The sequence below is a fragment of the Zea mays genome, chromosome 1 (genome assembly GCF_902167145.1).
Source record: "Zea mays cultivar B73 chromosome 1, Zm-B73-REFERENCE-NAM-5.0, whole genome shotgun sequence".
NCBI classification, from domain to species: Eukaryota; Viridiplantae; Streptophyta; class Magnoliopsida; order Poales; family Poaceae; genus Zea; species Zea mays.
In genome coordinates, this window is record NC_050096.1 from 246,362,391 (window position 1) to 246,383,461 (window position 21,071).

General features: G+C 53.3%; 1 protein-coding gene across 1 annotated transcript; it reads left to right on the forward strand.

Annotated features, from left to right (window-relative positions):
* The first annotated feature begins 15,086 nt into the window (after positions 1-15,086).
* Positions 15,087-16,822, forward strand: LOC103643566 (myosin-7B). Its single transcript, XM_008666736.4, has one exon. The coding sequence runs from the start codon at positions 15,202-15,204 to the stop codon at positions 16,681-16,683; it is 1,482 nt and encodes a 493-aa protein (XP_008664958.1). The 5' UTR covers positions 15,087-15,201; the 3' UTR covers positions 16,684-16,822.
* The last annotated feature ends 4,249 nt before the right edge of the window (positions 16,823-21,071 follow it).

Below are 21,071 nucleotides of genomic sequence, written 5' to 3' on the forward strand. Positions count from 1 at the left end.
GCCAGAACCTGGCTGCAGCAGCGATGCTTCTCCGCGCGATGCCGGAGCCATCAACCACCGAGGGCCGGCGAATCCATGGGGAGCTCAAGAATCTCCTGGAAGGTGCCGCGGTCCGACGGGCCGAGAGCTCTGCCTCCCGAAGGCAGGGGTACCCCTCGGAACCTCATGCCGCGACTTCCCGATTCATGCGGGAAGCCTCGGTCTACACCGGGCGCACGCGCAACACCGCGCCTGCGGCCCCGGGCCGCCTAGGCAACAAGCACCATCACCGCGACCGTCGGGCCCACCTCGACGAGAGGGTGCGCCGAGGCTACCACCCCAGGCGTGGGGGACGCTACGACAGCGGGGAGGATCGGAGTCCCTCGCCCGAACCACCCGGTCCGCAGGCCTTCAGCCGGGCCATCCGACGGGCACCGTTCCCGACCCGGTTCCGACCCCCGACTACTATCACAAAGTACTCGGGGGAGACGAGACCGGAACTGTGGCTCGCGGACTACCGTCTGGCCTACCAACTGGGTGGAACGGACGATGACAACCTCATCATCCGCAACCTCCCCCTGTTCCTCTCCGACACCGCTCGCGCCTGGTTGGAGCACCTGCCTCCGGGGCAGATCTCCAACTGGGACGACCTAGTCCAAGCTTTCGCCGGCAATTTCTAGGGCACGTACGTGCGCCCCGGGAATTCCTGGGACCTCCGAAGCTACCGGCAGCAGCCGGGAGAGTCTCTCCGGGACTACATCCGGCGATTCTCGAAGCAGCGCACCGAGCTGCCCAACATCACCGACTCAGATGTCATCGGCGCGTTCCTTGCCGGCACCACCTGCCGCGACCTGGTGAGCAAGCTAGGTCGCAAGACCCCCACCAGGGCGAGCGAGCTGATGGACATCGCCACCAAGTTCGCCTCCGGCCAGGAGGCAGTCGAGGCTATCTTCTGAAAGGACAAGCAGCCCCAGGGCCGCCCATCGGAAGATGCTCCCGAGGCGTCGACTCAGCGCGGCGCCAAGAAGAAAGGCAAGAAGAAGTCGCAAGCGAAACGCGACGCCGCCGACGCGGACCTTGTCGCCGCCGCCGAGTATAAGAACCCTCGGAAACCCCCCGGAGGTGCCAACCTCTTCGACAAGATGCTCAAGGAGCCGTGCCCCTATCACCAGGGGCCCGTCAAGCACACCCTTGAGGAGTGCGTCATGCTTCGGCGCCACTTCCACAGGGCCGGGCCACCCGCGGAGGGTGGCAGGGCCCGCGACGACGACAAGAAGGAAGATCACCAAGCAGGAGAGTTCCTCGAGGTCCGCGACTGCTTCATGATCTACGGTGGGCAAGCGGCGAATGCCTCGGCTCGGCACCGCAAGCAAGAGCGCCGGGAGGTCTGCTCGGTGAAGGTGGCGGCGCCAGTCTACCTAGACTGGTCCGACAAGCCCATCACCTTCGACCAAGCCGACCACCCCGACCACGTGCCGAGCCCGGGGAAATACCCGCTTGTCGTCGACCCCGTCATCGGCGACGTCAGGCTCACCAAGGTCCTCATGGACGGAGGCAGCGGCCTCAACATCATCTACGCCGAGACCCTCGGGCTCCTGCGCGTCGATCTGTCCTCCGTCCGAGCAGGCGCTGCGCCCTTCCATGGGATCATTCTCGAGAAGCGTGTCCAGCCCCTCGGACAACTCGACCTTCCTGTCTGCTTCGGAACGCCCTCCAACTTTCCAAGGGAGACCCTGACGTTCGAGGTGGTCGGGTTCCGAGGAACCTACCACGCGGTACTGGGAAGACCATGCTACGCGAAGTTCATGGCCGTCCCCAACTACACCTACCTGAAGCTCAAGATGTCGGGCCCCAACGGGGTCATCACCGTCGGCCCCACGTACAAACACGCGTTCGAATGCGACGTGGAGTGCGTGGAGTACGCCGAGGCCCTCGCCGAGTCCGAGGCCCTCATCGCCGACCTGGAAAGCCTCTCTAAGGAGGTGCCAGACGTGAAATGTCATGCCGGCAACTTCGAGCCAGTGGAGACGGTTAAGGCCGTCCCCCTCGACCCCAGCGGCGACGCCTCCAGGCAGATCCGGATCGGCTCCGGGCTCGATCCCAAATAGGAAGCAGTGCTCGTCGACTTTCTCCGCGCGAACGTCGACGTCTTCGCGTGGAGTCCCTCGGACATGCCCAGCATACCGAGGGAGGTCGCCGAGCACTCGCTGGACATTCGAGCCGGAGCCCGACCCGTCAAGTAGCCTCTGCGCCGATTCGACGAGGAGAAGCGCAGAGCGATAGGCGAGGAGATCCACAAGCTAATGGCGACAGGGTTCATCAAAGAGGTATTCCATCCCGAATGGCTTGCCAACCCTATGCTTGTGAGAAAGAAAGGGGGGAAATGGCGGATGTGTGTAGACTACACTGGTCTCAACAAAGCATGTCCGAAGGTTCCCTACCCTCTGCCTCGCATCGATCAAATCGTGGATTCCACTGCTGGGTGCGAAACCCTGTCTTTCCTCGATGCCTACTCAGGGTATCATCAAATCAGGATGAAAGAGTCCGACCAGCTCGCGACTTCTTTCATCACACCCTTCGGCATGTACTGCTATGTCACCATGCCGTTCGGCTTGAGGAATGCGGGCGCGACGTACCGGCGGTGCATGAACCATGTGTTCGGCGAACACATTGGCTGCACGGTCGAGGCCTACGTCGATGACATCGTAGTCAAGACAAGGAAAGCTTCCGACCTCCTTTCCGACCTTGAAGTGACATTCTAATGTCTCAAGGCGAAAGGCGTCAAGCTCAATCCCGAGAAGTGTGTCTGCGGGGTGCCCCGAGGCATGCTCTTGGGGTTCATCGTCTCCGAGCGGGGCATCGAAGCCAACCCGGAGAAGATCGCAGCCGTCACCAGCATGGTGTCCGTCAAGGACTTGAAAGGCGTATAGAGGGTCATGGGATGTCTCGCGGCTCTGAGCCGTTTCATCTCACGCCTCAGCGAAAGAGGTCTACCTCTGTACCGCCTCTTAAGGAAGGCCGAGTGCTTCACTTGGACCCCTGAGGCCGAGGAAGCTCTCGGGAACTTGAAGGCGCTCCTCACAAAGGCGCCTATCTTGGTGCCTCCAGCTGCCGGAGAAGCCCTCTTGGTCTACGTCGCCGCGACCACTCAGGTGGTTAGCGCCGCGATTGTGGTCGAGAGGCAAGAAGAGGGGCATGCATTGCCCGTTCAGAGGCCAGTTTACTTCGTCAGCGAGGTACTGTCCGAAACCAAGATCCGCTACCCACAAGTTCAGAAGCTGCTGTATGCAGTGATCCTGACGCGGCGGAAGTTGCGACACTACTTCGAGTCTCATCCAGTAACTGTGGTGTCATCCTTCCCCCTGGGGGAGATCATCCAGTGCCGAGAGGCCTCGGGTAGGATTGCAAAGTGGGCGGTGGAAATCATGGGCGAGACAATCTCGTTTGCCCCTCGGAAGGCCATCAAGTCCCAGGTCTTGGCGGACTTCGTAGCCGAATGGGTCGACACCCAGCGACCGACGGCTCCGATCCAACCGGAGCTCTGGACCATGTTTTTCGACGGGTCATTGATGAAGACGGGAGCCGGCGCAGGCCTACTCTTCATCTCGCCCCTTGGGAAACACATACGCTATGTGCTACGCCTCCATTTCCCGGCGTCCAACAATGTGGCTGAGTATGAGGCTCTAGTCAACGGGTTGCGGATCGCCATCGAGCTAGGGGTCCGGCGCCTCGACGCCCGCGGTGACTCGCAGCTCGTCATCGACCAAGTCATGAAGAACTCCCACTGCCGCGACCCGAAGATGGAGGCCTACTGCGATGAGGTTCGGCGCTTGGAAGACAAGTTCTACGGGCTCGAGCTTAACCACATCGCTCGGCGCTACAACGAGACTGCGGACGAGCTGGCTAAAATAGCCTCGGGGCGAACAACGGTTCCCCCGGACGTCTTCTCCCGGGATCTGCACCAACCCTCCGTCAAGATCGACGACACGGCCGAGCCTGAGGCGCCCTCGGCCCAGTCCGAGGTACCCTCGGCCCAGCCCAAGGTATCCTCGGCACAGCCCGAGGCACCCTCAGCTCGGCCCGAGGCGCCCTCGGTCCAGCCCGAGGTACCCTAGGCCCCCGAGGGTGAGGCACTGCGCGTCGAGGAGGAGCGAAGCGGGGTCACGCCTGATCGAAACTGGCAGACCCCGTACCTGCAATATCTCCACCAAGGAGAGCTACCCCTCGACCGAGCCGAGGCTCGGCGGGTGGCGCGACGCGCCAAGTCGTTCGTCTTGTTGGGCGATGAGAAGGAGCTCTACCACCGCAGCCCCTCTGGCATCCTCCAGCGATGCATCTCCGTCGCCGAAGGTCAGGAACTCCTGCGAGAGATACACTCGGGGGCTTGCGGCCATCACGCAGCGCCTCGAGCCCTTATCAGGAATGCTTTCCGACAAGGCTTCTACTGGCCGACGGCGGTGGCCGACGCCACTAGAATTGTCCGCACCTGCGAAGGGTGTCAATTCTATGCGAGGCAGACCCACCTGCCCGCTCAGGCTCTGCAGACGATACCCATCACCTGGCCCTTCGCTGTGTGGGGTCTGGACCTCGTCGGCCCCTTGCAGAAGGCACCCAGGGGCTACACGCACCTGCTGGTCGCCATCGACAAATTCTCCAAGTGGATCGAGGTCCGACCTCTGAACAGCATCAGGTCCGAGCAGGCGGTGGCGTTCTTCACCAACATCATCCATCGCTTCGGGGTCCCGAACTCCATCATCACCGACAACGGCACCCAGTTCACCGGCAGAAAGTTCTTGGACTTCTGCGAGGATCACCACATCCGAGTGGATTGGGCCGCCGTGGCTCATCCCATGTCAAATGGGCAAGTAGAGCGTGCCAACGGCATGATTCTACAAGGGCTCAAGCCTCGGATCTACAATGACCTCAACAAGTTCGGCAAGCGATGGATGAAGGAACTCCCCTCGGTGGGCTAAAAGGGGGGGAACCCCCTCTGCGTCAAAATTTTCCTTGAAGAAAGATCTTTTCTGCCAGAATGACTTTCGTGCTTTTTGACTACTTCGAAAAGTGGATCCTGAAAACGACGGAGTACACGTAAGCAGCCAAGGCTGACCGAGCCGAGGGACTCCTACGCCTCCGGGATACGGATACCTCACTCATCACCTTCTGCGATAAGTAACTCACGTTCGGATAAGTGATTCCGCGGACCGAACAAGTCTTCATGTTCGGAAGTTCTTCTGCCGAAGCGATCCTTCGAGCCTTCTCGACTGAGTCGGTGACAGAGCCCCATGGACGGGTAAGAGTGCGCGTAAGCGGCAAGGCCGACCGAGCCGAGGGACTCCTACGCCTCCGGGATACGGATACCTCACTCATCACCTTCCGCGAGAAGCAACTTTCGCTCGCACAAACATCCCTGTTACCGACAAAAAAGTCCAGATACTCGAAACAAGAGGAAAAGAGACGCAACTTTACAACACAACGAGGGTGTGTTTTGGCCTCGGCGGCCGCAGGAGACACACGCTACAAGACAATCCGATCCTACAGGCTCGGGTCTTGACGCTGGAAGGGGGCAGCAGCACCCTCGGCATCGACGACACCTTCGGCGAGGTCCGACCTGGCCTCGGACGGCGACGCGGTCCGAGGATCTCCACTCTAAAGGACGACGTCATCACCACGCCCGGGCAATCGCTGCTAGGGTCTTCTCCGGGAATCCGGCCCGAGCAGGTGGCTCGGCCGGTCACCCCGGGGCCTCGGCCAGCCGTCCTCCAAGGGCGTCAGCCCGACCCGAGGCCTCGGCTGGTCAACTCCGGCGTCGGTCCCGCTAACGGACGACCCGGCCAGGCTCCGGCCAACCAGGTTTCATTTTCGAGCCGACTCTGCCTCTGTCCGTGCTGACACCGCTACCCCAGGCCTCGGCTCATCGAAGAGCGGCTAGGGGGTCCCTTTAACTAAGCTAGAGAAGCCTCGGACAACAAGGCCGACCGAGCCGAGGGATTCCTACGCCTCCGGGATACGGATACCTCACTCGTCACCTTTACACGGGGCGACTCACGCTTGGTGAAGCGGTTCAGACAACCAACAGGCGAGTCTTAGTGCTCGAAAATGAGGAAAAAACACGGCTCCGTGCCAAAATTACATACATGTTCAGGCCTCGACAGCCACAATGAACAAAAACACTGGCATTCAAAGTGCCATTACAAACGGAACTCCGGTTCCACCTCCGCAGGTACGAACAACCCCACTCGATAGGGGGGCCTGCGGAGCAACAGAAGACCGACGAACGGCGCGCCGTCGCCCGCTCCAGCAGCAGCGACGACGACGACTTCTGCTCCGGGGGGCCGAACAGCGGCAGCACTGACCTCAGGGCGGATGCTGCTGCCAAGAGGCCCCCGCCCATGCCCAAACTCGTGAGGCAAGGACGGGCAGAAGGCCGTAGAGTTGGAGGTCGGTCCGTGGGCGGCCCTGGCTATCTCGTCGGCGGAAGAACCTCTTCTAGCTGCCGTGGCAGACGCCGGCGCCGCGAGCGGCTCCGAAGCCACTCAAACCCGAGAGCCAGGCACGCTGCAGCTGCCGGCGCCACGGACGACGACCGCCCTTCCCTCCGATCACTGAGGGAAGGAGCGGGCCACCGCCCACGCAGGGGCCGACCCCAACTCGGCACACTCCCCTCCCCAGCCCTGGTGATGAAAATCCTTGAGGCTGAGGGAGGGGCAGAGGCCGCAGCCCGGCTCGCTTTCCCCCACCATCAAACTGGAGGTCACCGTCTTGGGTGACCGCCGGCGGAGGGGTGCAGCCGGGCTGCATGATGAAAATCCTTGAAGCCGAACGATGGCTGAAAGGTACCAACTCCCACGGAGTTGCGTTCCTCCAACGATGAGGCGGAAAGACGGCGGGTATCCCCCATCCGGGGGCTTGGAAAGTGGAAAGACACGATGCATAAGGGAGCGCGAAGACATGGTCGCCTTCCAAAGGTGGTCGCCCCCTTTTAAAGGCGACTCTCCGTACTTGCGCCCCCAACCGTCGCGGGCTGAGTCTTCTCCAACACACTCCAAGGTCCTCCCCTGCGGCGTGGGGGCTGGGTCCCACACGTCATGCAAACCGGCTCAGAACAGAAGAAGCCAAACCGCCGTGCGCGGTGCGCCCAACCGCCCAGCGGTTACAAGTGGCCCTCCACTTTTGCCCAGACCAACAGGCGAAAGGGGCGGGCAGCCATGCAGGTGGCATGCAACCGCGCCAAGTGGGCGCGCTTCTCCGACTCCCAACACGCCCAGCATGGAGGCCTAGGCCCACACGTCATGCAACCGGCGCGCCGAATGCTTCGTGCATGCAACTGCACTGCCACTTGTGCCACCACCTCGCCTCCTCGACTGCGGAACCAATACCGCGACTCGAGGCGACCCAGCGCACGACCCAGCAGCGCCAGCCTGGCGTGGCGGTCAGTGCGGCCAAAAATGGGCCGGCAGTAATGACGGTGGCAGGCGGGCAGGAGCAGCAGTCACGTCGTCAGCCAAGCTCACGTCCCATCCGGGGGCAGCGAGAGAACCCTCTCTCACGGCGTGAAGACAACGCGCCCGTGTTCCGTTCCTCGAACGGCTCGCGCACGCGCAACGGCCGCCCCGCGAACCACTCGCCCCGTCGCATTAACTCCACGGCGGGACATGCGGCGCCTCTGGCAGGAGAAGCAGGCGACGCTTCACCTTCGCCATAATAACCGCGTCAAAAAAGGTACGCCGCGTCGTTCGATTTCATATCCTTTTCCTTTTTTTCCTCTTTCTCTCTCTTGCAACAGGGACCGGGAAAGGGGGATACCCCGAAAAGGATCCTTCCCCGTGAAGGAACCAGGCTCCGAGCCTCCCTACTGATCAGAGGTTCGAAGGCTGGCCCCCCGGAAGGGTTCGACAGCCGCCTCAGATCGCGTGGGCCCTACACCCACTACTGGTCAGAGGTTCGAAGGCCGGCCCCTCGGAAGGGTTCCACGGCCGCCTCAGGCTACTCGGGCTCCGCGCCCATTACTGATCAGGGGTTCGAAGGCTGGCCCCCGAAGGGTTCACAGCCGCCTCAGACGCCGAGCGAGGGATGACCATGGGTACGTTCGATACATAACCAAGGCTCGGGCTGCGCTCCCGAGGTACCCTAGGACATTTCCGAGACCAGCGGGAACGATCTTGTAACGGAATCCCATCGGAGGGAGGCATCGAGCCCTTGGACCCCGTCGCCAGGGGACCGGGTCCGGCAGATCACGCGCAGGTACTTTTGGGCGTGCCTCTAGGCCCCTAGCCGACCCCTAACGAACGGGGCACGGACGTCCACTCGGATTACCCGCTTGCAGCTCACCGGAGACACCATGTTCGGCGCCCATCGAGGGCAACATGGCGCTTTCCCCCCTCCTCCTTGCGGAAAGGCGACGCAGGGGCGTATGTAAAAAAGCCGAGTCTATCCCTGATCGCCTCTCGCCCTGTGCAGAGGCTCGGGGGCTGCTCTCGCAAACCCGGCTCCGGCCGAACCGTTGACAGCGTCAACATACCAGCCCGAGAACTTGGGACCCGACCGTACACCCGGGCTACGGCCAGCTCGCATGAGGGAACAACCAGACCAGCCGAAGCATTACGCGAGGCATTAAGACCTCGAAGGAGTGAAACCACTCCTCCGAGGCCTCGGGGGCTACACCCGGCGGGTGCGCTCGCGCGCACCCACCGGAACAAAACGCAACCGAGAAAGGCTGGTCCCCTTGCAAAAAAGTGCGACGAAAGCCTCCAAGCGAGTGCTAACACTCCCTTCGAGGCTCGGGGCTACTGTCGGGGACCATAATTAGGGGTACACTCAAGGCTCCTAATTCTCAGCTGGTAACCCCCATCAGCATAAAGCTGCAAAGGCCTGATGGGTGCGATTAAGTCAGGGATCAGTCCATTCGAGCGACTCGATCACGCCTCGCCCCGAGCCTAGCCTCGGACAAGGGCAGCCGACCCTAGAGGATTTCCGTCTCGCCCGAGGCCCCCCTCCAACGGCGAACATATTTCCGGCTCGCCCGAGGCCCTACCTTCGCTAAGAAGCAACCCTGACCAAATCACCGCACCAACCGACCAAATCGCAGGAGCATTTAATGCGAAGGTGGCCTGACACCTTTATCCTGACGCGCGCCCCCCAGCCGGCAGAGCCGAAGTGACCGCCGTCACTTTGCCGCTCCACTGACCGACCTGACAGAAGGACAGCGTCGCCTGCGCCACTCCGACTGCGGTGCCACTTGACAGAGTGAAACTGACAGGCAGTCAGGCCCTGCCGAAGGCATCATAGGAAGCTCTGCTCCGCCCGACCCAGGGCTCGGACTCAGGCTCAGCCCCGGAAGACGGCGATTTCCGCTCCGCCCGACCCAGGGCTCGGACTCAGGCTAAGTCCCGGAAGACGGCGAACTCCGTTCCGCCCGACCCAGGGCTCAGACTCGGGCTCAGCCCCGGAAGACGGCGATCTCCGCTCCGCCCGACCCAGGGCTCGGACTCGGGCTAAGTCCCGGAAGACGGCGAACTCCGCTCCGCCCGACCCAGGGCTCGGACTCGGGCTCAGCCCCGGAAGACGACGATCTCCGCTCCGCCCGACCCAGGGCTCGGACTCGGGCTAAGTCCCGGAAGACGGCGAACTCCGCTCCACCCGACCCAGGGCTCGGACTCGGGCTCAGCCCCGGAAGACGGCGATCTCCGCTCCGCCCGACCCAGAGCTCGGACTCAGGCTAAGTCCCGGAAGGCGGCGAACTCTGCTCCGCCCGACCCAGGGCTCGGACTTGGGCTCAGCCCCAGAAGACGACGAACTCCGCCTCGCCCGACCCAGGGGCTCGGGCTCGACCTCGGCTTCAGAGGAGCTTCCACATCACCCAACCTAGGGCGCAGACCAGCCACGTCAACAGGAGGCGCCATCATCACCCTACCCCGAGCTGACTCGGGCCGCAGGGAACAAGACCGGCGTCCCATCTGGCTAGCTCCACCTGATAGGCAATGATGGCGCCCCGCGTACTCTGTGACGACGGCGACTCTCAGCCCCCTTACAGAAGCAAGAGGACGTCAGCAAGGACTCGACCGCTCCGACAGCTGTCCCTCCGCCAGGCTCCATCGCTCCTCCGACGGCCACGACATTACACCAGCTGGGTGCCAAAATCTCTCCGGCTGCCACAACGGCATGTACTTAGGGCGCTAGCTCTCCTCCGCTAGACACGTAGCACTCTGCTACACCCCCCATTGTACACCTGGATCCTCTCCTTACGCCTATAAAAGGAAGGACCAGGGCCCTCTTAGAGAGGGTTGGCCGCACGGGGACGAGGACGAGACAAGCGCTCGCTTGGAGCCGCTCGCTCCCTCTCCCGTGTGGACGCTTGTAACCCCCTACTGCAAGCGCACCCGACCTGGGCGCGGGACGAACACGAAGGCCGCGGGATTCCCACCTCTCTCACGCCAGTCTCCGGCCGCCTCGCTCTCCCCCCTTCGCGCTCGCCCTCGCGCTCGACCCATCTGGGCTGGGGCACGCGGCGACATTCACTCGTCGGCCCAGGGACTCCCCTGTCTCGAAACGCCGACAGCTATGTTTCTATTTTGTGTACTTTGATTAATATTATGTAAACGACTCTAGTATTTAATATTATTACTTACTCTTTATTGTTATTCGAAGCATTGTGCTATGATGAGTCATTTATGTAATCATCGTGTACGTGAATTTCTGATCCTGGCACGTACATGGTTCGCATTCGGTTTACCTTCCAAAAACGGGTGTGACATTGGGATATGTGAATCTTTAGACGTGGTGGCTATGGAGATGTTTGCAAGACATGGTTGGAGGTCATAGCTAGATTAGAGAGCGCTTGATTGCGATTATATGTTCTTTCTAAGGACATTTCTTTTTATGGTGTGTGTTTGGTTATTTTCGATCTATAAGGTCGTATGTAGGAGACTATAAAAGAATGGAACTTTTTGTTTCCATATAAAAAAGACAAGTGGTTGGGTGGAGCAAAAGCCCGCCCATGGCCATAATCCTGAAGTCTATCTAAACCCTCCTGCGATCGCTGCCAAACCCGCTTCCAAGCATGTCGGGTTTCAGGTCACCCGTGGGTTTTTAATTAGTGTACACTTTTAAATAATAATCCATCTATAAGCAATTAAGTGTCGACAATAATTGAGTTATTTATATGGATTTTAAGTCTTCTCATGTTGAACAACAACAAAACATGAATCATTAGCCAAGTTAATTTTTCAAAATAATTACTATTATATCTTAATAATTTTTGCATAAAATAAAGAACGAACCAATTTTTTGGTTGGAAACAGGTCACCCGCATGTTGAAATAGAAACATACACCCACACATGTAAAACTTCGGGTCAAAATCTTCACATGTACTCGCACCCGTCGAGTCAAGTACCCATCAAGTTTTGGATCTGTGGATTAAATTGTCATCCCCATGTGTGAGGAGATTATATGAATGGGCCTAGCTTAGTACATATAGTGGAGATAGATCTTAAAGTGCTGGGTCCCACTTTAAGGCCAAAATGGGTTTTACATGTTCTGGATGCTCTCATGCATCAATTTGGTTCTCTAGAGCAACTCCAAAAGCCTCGACATAATCTTAGCTAAATTTAGAGTTTTTTACTCTAAAAAATAGACAACTTCATCAACGATGGGGGGTAAACCAACAAACTCTACAAATATTTTCAATCCATATTCAAATCAGCTCACAGTCGCTCGCTGTCGCCGCGACGAAGACTGGAGGTCGTCGTCGCCACCACCTGAAACTAGTCGTCGCGGAACGTTTTAGCTCTTAGATATTGGACAAAAACGATGCCTTCATCTAGATGTTGAAATGTAGAGCCATTGTAGCTTCTCCAGGTTGTTCTTCCTCTCTGAGATGAATAACAGATAGGCTAGCGCGGTTGTTCTCCGTATCCTCTCGTTGGTGCTACGACATGAGGGTTGTCTGTCACGCCGCGACCTGAAACTGGACGTCGACGCCGCAACAGTCTAAAGACTGGAGGCTGCCGCCGTGGCGACGTAGCGCACCGAACATTGCCGCTGTGACATCGACGCCTAGGCATGAGGACAACACACCAAAAGAGAAATAGGCGTGAGATGTGGATCGCATGCATGCGAGGAAGGATATGGCGAGCGAGACAAGCTCGTCAAAGATGTCTAGCGTCCTCGACGGGATATCGAGCGGGATAGAGAAGCAAGTTAGAAGAAGAGTTTGTTGGATCATATTTTCACCATCCTTTTTCTATTTTTATCAATACTAGTTGATTTAGCTAGGCTTTTGGAGTTTCTCTTAGACCCCTTTATTGGGAAAAAAAATCTTGCAACCGACTTTGGAGAATCGGCCTGGTAACCTACTTCAGATTTGTGACACGTGTCCACTTCACTAATTTTATAGCAACAAAAGCTAGGTGTTTTGTTGCTTTAAGATTAGAGTGGACACGTGTCGTAAATCCAAAGCAAACTACAATGACACTTCCTCTACAGTTTAGGGGCGGAGCCAGAGGCATTTATTGGTGTCATCTGACACGTACCAATAGATTTCGTAAAACCAATGAAGAAACATTATAATATACTACTTTACAATGCAAATGATTCTATCATCTAGTATTCACGTCACCGGCGACATTCTTAGCTGGCTTCGCCCCTACCACAGTTCCCTTTATTTCTCAACAGTGTTGGACTTAAAAAACATCAGCGAGGGTCATTGCTACCAAAACATCATCCAGGATCATCACTACCATGCGACAAAATGTCTGCACAGTTCATGCCACTCCTAACTTCACCGCGATGCAAGTGTGAATGTGCCATCCTTGAAACCTTCTAGAAAACAAAGATCAAAACTATCACTCCAACCATGATCACAACTCTATGTGCAACTACACCTCCAAACCATAGGGCCGCATGACAATTTCGTTCAAGTGCTAACTAAAGTACTACAATGATCAAAACCCATCCTTCTGCAACACCATCTTCGAGGTTAGGGCGTTGTCCATTTCCCCAGTAACATTATCATCGAGGTTGAAGAGGGTTGTGAGTGTTGCGCGCAATCACCTTCGTCGGCAATGCTGACTCAACAGGTTCAAGTTGGCCCATGATAGCTGTTAGAAAATGAAACATGTGATCAATTCCCAAGGGGTGCGGCAGTTATCTCGCCAAGGGACATGCCCTTTGGCTTGAACCCTCCCCTTGTATATATATGTAATCACCCTTGGAATAAAGAACTGTGGCTGTCATTTGCACTTCTCTCAATCTCATTTTCATTACATTACAACACGTTATCGGCACGTGCTCACGAGAATAGAGGGAAGAAGAGAAGGGAACGCTCGCTGTTGGGGAAGATTGGAGGCCCGACAGGAAAGGTATAGAGCCTACCATTCCTATTCGCATCCATCGTATGCGTGAAGTTCTCCATGTCATCGACGATGCGTTGTTGGAGGTGTACGCCGCTAGGCAAGAGTCGGTGATCCCACCGGTGGTCGCCATGGTTGGGCACTTGTTCTCAGTTGCTATGCACAATAAAAAACAAGGCAACACAATATTAAAAAGATAGTCAACCTTCATCTTCAAGTAGTTATAACTCCTTCGAAGATGAAGGTTTAGGAGTAACCAGTCAAATCATGACTTAGTTGTATATATAAGCAAATACAAGTAAGTAACCGGTCAAATATTGTGTTGCCTTATTTTTGATTGTGCATATATAAGCAAATTAGTACATATGTAAAGAATGTAAAGGAGTTAAGAAATGATGACTCATCTCAAATATAATCATATATTCGGTTTTGGTTCTAGATCTTTCGGTTTCGGTTTTCGGTTTTTATGTCCAGCCCTAAGTTCAACATACAACCACAATTCCAAAACGAATAGAATTTGGCAAATCAACTGATGGGATAAAACGACTTCCTTTTCCATTACAGAGGGGGTATGTCTCCTTCCTTAGGCCCCGTTTAGGAGGGCTACACTTCAAGAATTACGCAGCTTCAGTTTTCCAGCTTCACCACAAAACAACTTCAACAGATTGGTTAGGCATGGTTCAAGAGTGTTTGACTTGTACATAGACTCTAGTTTCTATAATACAATTAATTTAAAACGGCTTCCTTTTCCATTACGGAGCGAGTATGTTTCCTTCCTTAGGCCTCGTTTAGGAGGGCTTCACTTCAAGAATTGCAGCTTTAGTTTTCCAGCTTCACCACAAAACAACTTCAACAGATTGGTTAGGCGGGGTTCAAGAGTGTTTGACTTGCACATAGACTGCAGTTTCTATAATACAATTAATTTATGTGAGTTTACTTAATTACCCTTGCTGATTAGCGGGTGGAGAAAGAGACTTGAATCGTGTAGGTCATGTAACCAATGACATGGTGGGTAATTTTTGTGCAACTTCATTAGGAGGTATGAAAACATTGTTTTTGAATCACTCTTTGAGTAGCTTCAAAAATTTCATAAAACTGACTTCTAGTTTTAGTTTTTTTGAAGCTAGAGCTGGTGGAGCTGGACCTGTTTGGATAGATGAAATAGAGTTGAAATTCTTGAAGTGGACCTCTCCCAAACTTTCTCTGCATTAAAAATGTCCATATAAAAATTGTCTCTTGTTTACATTTTAATTTCCGTGTCCCCTTCCAATTCAAACACTCCCTACCCACCCACGGTCACCTCCCAACACTAGGGATGGCAAATTTCCCCATAGGGGTGGGCCCGCGGGATTCCGACCCGTTTGGGGCGAGTACATGGATAATTTCTCCCCTGGGGGCTAACGGGGTGGGGCCCCGAAAATTAACGAGGCGGGAATGGGGAAAAATTACCCCACCGACCCTACTAGAAACTCGATAAAAAATTATAATATGTATTTGTGTATTGTGATTTGTATTTTGTGAAGTTGAAATAATTGCGGCTTATGAGTTATGTTTGTATTATAAGGTTGCTAGTTGTTTTAGATTTATTTTTATCATGATAATTGATAATTTTGTCTATGTTTAACAAGATAGGGATGGAGAATGGGTCTAGGAGACGTTACTGGATGAGTAGCATGTTCCCCGCCGGTCCTCCCGCTACCATCTCTACCTAACACCCCCCAAAACGACTCACTGCCATGTGAACCGTTATGCAAGTCGGCCCCACAAGTCCCGAATATATGCGCGCTGAAGCCTCGTATCGTTGCTAAATTCATTCGCAGCCACAAACAAACCCTAAACCCCTAAACCGCCGCCGCCGCCGCCGCCGCCGCCATGGCCAAAAAGAAATCTGCCACCGTCAATGGCAACGGTAACCACGCCGCCGCAGAGGAAGTGCCGCCGGCGAAGGCCGCGGAGGACCGGAAGGCAGAGCAGCTGAAGGCGCTGAACACCATGCTCCTCAAGGAGGCGACGGAGCGGCGCGGTCAGGTGGCGGCGCTCACAGCGCGCCTTGACGAGCTCTCCGCCGACGACGTCGCGCTGTCCGCCGCCGAGCGCGTGGTGGCGCAGGCCGCCCTCGCCGCGCCACTCCGCGCGGCCGCCGACGAGGTCGCCGCGCTCCGTGCCTGCCTCGCCGCCGTCCAGGGTTCGCTCCGGGACGCAGAGGCGCGGGCGGCTCTGGAGGAGAGCGCCAGGGGCGAGGCCGACGCGCGGCTCGAGGAGGCTGCCGCGGAGAGCACGCGGTCGATGAAGCTGCTCCGGGAGAAGGAAGCGGAGGTGGCGGCCGTGTCCAGCAAGGTTGCCCGATTGGAGGCCCTTGTGGCGGAGCTAGAGGGCAAGAACTCTGAATTTTTTGGTGAGAAGGGTGAGCTGGCGGAGAAATTGGGGGAGGCCAAGGAGGCGGTTCGGATTGTGTCGAGTGAAAAGGCGGAGGTGGAGAGGAGCCTGCAGGACTTCAGGAAGGCGGCTGAGGCTTATCGGGTGGACATGGAGGGAAAATTGAAGGCAAAGTTGGATGAATTGAAGGTGTTGGGTGCCGAGAAGGCGGAGATTGAGGCCAGAGTAGAGTCATTGGAGGCGAAGCTGGTGGCTGCAATGGTTGACAAGAGGGAACTGCAGGCTGAGGTGGCGGCAAAGAAGAAGGAGTCTGGTTTGGTGAAGGGAGAAAATGATAAGCTTCAGTCTGAGGTTGTGGCTGCTGAGAAGAAGCACAACTTTGCTGTCGCAGAGGTTAAAAGTCTCAGGATGGAATTGGCCACGTTGCTGGCTGAGAATGAGGCTGCTGCTAAGGCATTTGATGCTGAGAAGGCTAGACTTTTGGGCGAGTTGGAGAGCCTGAAGAGGAAGTTGGAGGAAATCCAGGCAGACAAGGAAGTAGCTGAGGTAACAACCCGTGAGAAGGATGCTCAGGCCATTAAGTTGAGGGCCAAATTGGAGGAGCTCCACAGTTCCATGTCCCAACTTCAAGCTTCCTGCAATGATCTTGATATGAAGTGTTCACGCCTGCATGATGAGAAGAATTCAGTTCTGAAGGCTCTGGACACTCAGAAGGCTGAAGCAGTAAAGCTGAGGTCAAAAATTGAGGAGCTCGAGAAGTGCAGTGGGAAGAAAGATGATGACATTGGGAAGTTGAATGCAGCATTGGAGGAAAAGAAGGGGAAGATCAATAACCTGAGCAAGGATATCGAGCTACTGCAACTCACAGTGGCTGAGGCGGAGAAAAGAAGGAAGGGTGGCATCTGGACATGGTTGTATGCTGCTACCACAACAGTGGTGGCTGCCATCTCCTTCATTTATGCCTCCAGGTCTCATTGAAGGACTGCACATTTCATTTTTAATGTTCTGCATTCCATTTGCACCTTAAGTCCGTAAAACTTGAAATGATCATGTTGCCATCCTGTTGTTGCTACTTAATGAATCAGCTGGTTATGAAATGAAGTTTAACCTTTGCTTACATCATGGTAGTGTTTGTTGTGCTGTGGTTTCTTTTCCTTGGAATGTTTTTTTCCTGTGACCTTGTGATTGTTGGATGTGCGCTGGTCAGGGGTGAATTCAAATACCTTAGTTTGTAATTGGGAAGTTGGATTGTGCTGGCGTCTTGGTTTGCAGAATGGATGTTAGGGTGGCTCCAGCGAGGGCTCCTAAAGGGTCCTCTACCGTAAATAGAGGATTAAACGGTCATCTATGCTATTTAGCAGCTTCTTCTAAACGGTTCTCTAAATTTAGAGGGCGTTGCTGGATTCTCTAGATATAGAGTTTCTCTAAACGGTACTCTATCCATTTGAATACTTTAAATAACCGGTTTAGCAAAACTAAAATATGTACAATACATATGAGAGTATGACAAATACGTATTTTCAAAAATAAAAAATATCTCTAATATAGATATTTGCGTATAGAGTACGTAATTTAGATGACGTTGTTGGAGAGTAAGCAGATATAGAGGATGAGATCTTTTAGAAGATTAAAAGTCGGATATATGGATAAATATAGAGGACGTTTCTTTTGGTGAAGGGTGAAAATGATAAGCTTCGGTCGGAGGTTGAGTGGCTCGTGATGGAATTGGGTGCGTTGCTGGAGGCAGGAGGACAGGCACCTATAACTATAGGTGTACATTTGGGTCGGGCCTGATGGGCTGGCCCGAAGCACGGAAAAAAAACATGGCCCAGGCACGACACGACACGAAATATTTTAGTGCCGGGCCGGTACGGCTCGATATATCGGGTCGGGTTTGGGCCGAGGTCACGGCCCATGGGCGGGCACGAGCACGGCCCGTTTAAGGCAGACACGAAATGGCCCATATAGAGGCACGAAAAGGCCCATATATTTATTAAAATTACACTTCATTCCACACTTTCATGTACTTGATAAAGAACACAAAGCTATAGATAATGTTAGTTAGATGTTTTTTTAGCTTTGAATTAAAGTATGTGATGTAATTTTATTTTTGTTATGAACATTAGATAATAAACTGAACTTACGAACTTTATTTAGAGCTGATTATACTCTTTTTCTTTATAACAAAATGATTTGTAAATGAGATAGTCATTGCATAGCTATAGTAACCTAATACAAATATTAAGTTTGCTTTTGGTCAAATTTATTTGTCTTATCTTTTATTTGTTTTATTAAATTTGTTTTAAATTTCAGGCTCTAATACAAATATTAAGTTTGCTTTTGGTCAAATTTATTTGTCTTATCTTTTATTTGTTTTATTAAATTTATTTTGAATTTCGGCCTCTGATGTGAATTTCGGGCCAAAAACTGAATTTCAGGCCAAAAATTGAATTTCGGGCCATAATGTGAATTTCGGGCTTTTATAATTTCGGCCCGCCTGAAATGAGCCCGGCACGGCCTGAAATTCAAACGGGCCCGGCCGGCCAGAAATTCAAACAATACGGGCCTTTTCGGGCTTGGGCCGGGCGGCCAGAATGTACACCTACACCTATAACGAAGGCATTTGATGGCGATGAGAGGACAGAACATGAAGGATATGATGAATAACATGAAGGTTATGATGAATACTAATGTGTGATGTGCTCCGCCGCTTGAATGATGACTAGGTATGTGCCTTCGCTACGTAAGTAAAAATTAATCCACTTATTTGGTGATGGTTTAAGGGTTGTAGCAGCTGCAAATGCTACAATATTTACTTTTTATATAACATGATGTAGCAGCAGCAGCTGAACGCTAGTCCAGCAACCAAACAACTTGAGTATAAAACATCAATACATAACGACAAATGTCATTATGATATACAAAATCGGTAGTAAAATATCATTGTGACACTAATATTATATTGATGAATAAATATGTAATGTTATTATAAATATGTGGACTCAATTAAAAGGATACTCAACAACAAACAACACATTATTGTAAATAAGAAAGCTTTCAACTATACCGATGAAGCAAGAATAAAGTTCCATTAGGCTGTTCCATTGCTAGAATTGTGAATAGAAGTGTTAGAGACAATTATAACAACGAAGGCCTAGCTAAAAGAATACAGGGAGGTTATTGCAACGACTACCCAAAACCAGTGAAAGAGACATAAAAACAATGGCGACTTTTAAAAACTCTAACAATTCTTTGCAGCATTGCCTGCACATTCTCTTTTTGAACTGATAAGAGAAGAATCAGATCCATACAATTGTGAACCGTTATTCGAATTTGGTAGCAAACTATTAGGTTGCTTCACTACATGGCACACAACATTCTGCACAGTCGCAAACTTACTTTCCTGATAGTGTTCTGGATGTTCACGTTCGACAGATTCTGCATGAAAAATACTAACGTGTCATGTGCTCCGCCGCTTGAATGATGATGAGGGTGCTGTTGGGGGCCTTCGTCTTCCGAAGGTCCTCAAAAACATGATTTAACAATGTTTCTGGAGTATAATACATGAACAGGTACTTTCGGACTCGGATCAGAACCACAGTGTGAAGAAGCACAAAGAATACGAAGGTTGGCGCAGAGCCGAAGCTATGCGCAGGGGAGCTTCGGCATGACAGCAGAAAAGGAAACCGACTTAAAAGGGAAAAGACTATTTAGACCTCGATGGATTACTGTAGAGTCATTAGCAAATGTAAAGGGCATGAGTGTAATTTTACATGGGCTGCGTCCTGTGCCTATAAATAGATGAACAGTGCTCCTGTACTGTTCACGCTGACTTGACATTTGCTTTTGCGTCACACTTGTACTCTTACCTTCTTTCGAGCCGAAGGTACATTGTAACTTGTTATCATTTCTATTTTTCCATAATAATAAACTAGAAATGATTTGATAATAATACGTAATTATCCATGTTATCTTTTATATTTCATATGATTCTCTCTTCATTATTAAATGTTACGCTTATGAAGGTATGTCCTTCATAACCTTCGTCCGAAAATCATTATATCCCAAGGGAAATAATGCTTCGAAGGACGAAGAAATTTAACGTTTAATATTTTTTGTGTTGCCTTGTTCTTAACTCATAGCATTTGAGAACAAGTCCCCAACATTGGCGCCCACCTCCGGTGAATCCTTTTCGACCACCTTCGGCAAGCATTGTCCTTCGTCATGCCACCGAAGAAAGCTTCAGCGACAGGGGCTGCCGCTCTGCAGCCGCTGGACCCAAATCAGGAGACCCTTTCTCTTCGAGAGGCCCGAAGCCAGAAGAGGAAGGCCACCAGTCCAACACCCCAAGAGGACGAGTTGGACCAAGAAATCAGAAATATGGAGATGCTTCATCAGCAAGTGCAAAAGAAGGAGAAGATGGCTCGACTAGCTGACCTACAAAGGCAGATTGACGAAGCCACTGAAGAAGTACGTCACCTTGCTCAAGACGAGCAAGACCGAAGGCCCCAGCACAGGGAGCTTCATCAAGAGGGCTTGTTCAACGACGATGGATGGTATGATGATTTTAATCATGATACCTTTACTTTTGATGATGCTTCTCCCCTGGCAGCAGAACTGCAGGCCATCCCGTGGCCCCCATCATACAAGCCACCTCAGCTTCCAATGTATGATGGACATTTAGACTCGAAGCAGTTTTTGATGAGTTATGAAGCAACCATATCTTCATATGGAGGCAATGCAGCTGTCATGGCCAAATCTTTCGTCATGGCAGTTAAGAATGTGGCCCAGACATGGTATTCTTCTCTTCGGCCAGAAACTATCACTTCATGGCAGAAGCTCAAAGACATGCTGGTGACAAGCTTCTAGGGCTTCCAGACGAAGCCAGTCACAGCTCAGGCTCTGTTTCAATGCACACAAGATCACGAGGAGTATCTCTAGGCATACGTCCGAAGGTTCTTGCGTCTGAGAGCACAAGCACCTACAGTGCCCAATGAAATTGTCATTGAGGCCATGATGAAGGGGCTTCGTCCAGGACCTACTGCCCAGTATTTTGCTAGAAAGCCTCCACAGACTTTGGAGAAGCTGCTTCAAAAGATGGATGAATACATCCACGCTGATAATGACTTTCGTCAAAGAAGGGAGGAAGCCTACAGGTTCTCTGAGATGACCAGGGGCTTTGGAGGGAGAATCCATCCAAGGCACGTCAGATCAATCCACTCCACCCAGAATGACGACAGAGGAAGTCAGCAACAGAGGCCACAATATTCCTCGCAAGCTTCGGGACAGCAACAAAGCTATCTTCGGTCGCCAGCTCCAAGGGGCAGAGGCGCCAGGGGCTTTGGAGGAAGGTTTGGGGATCAACC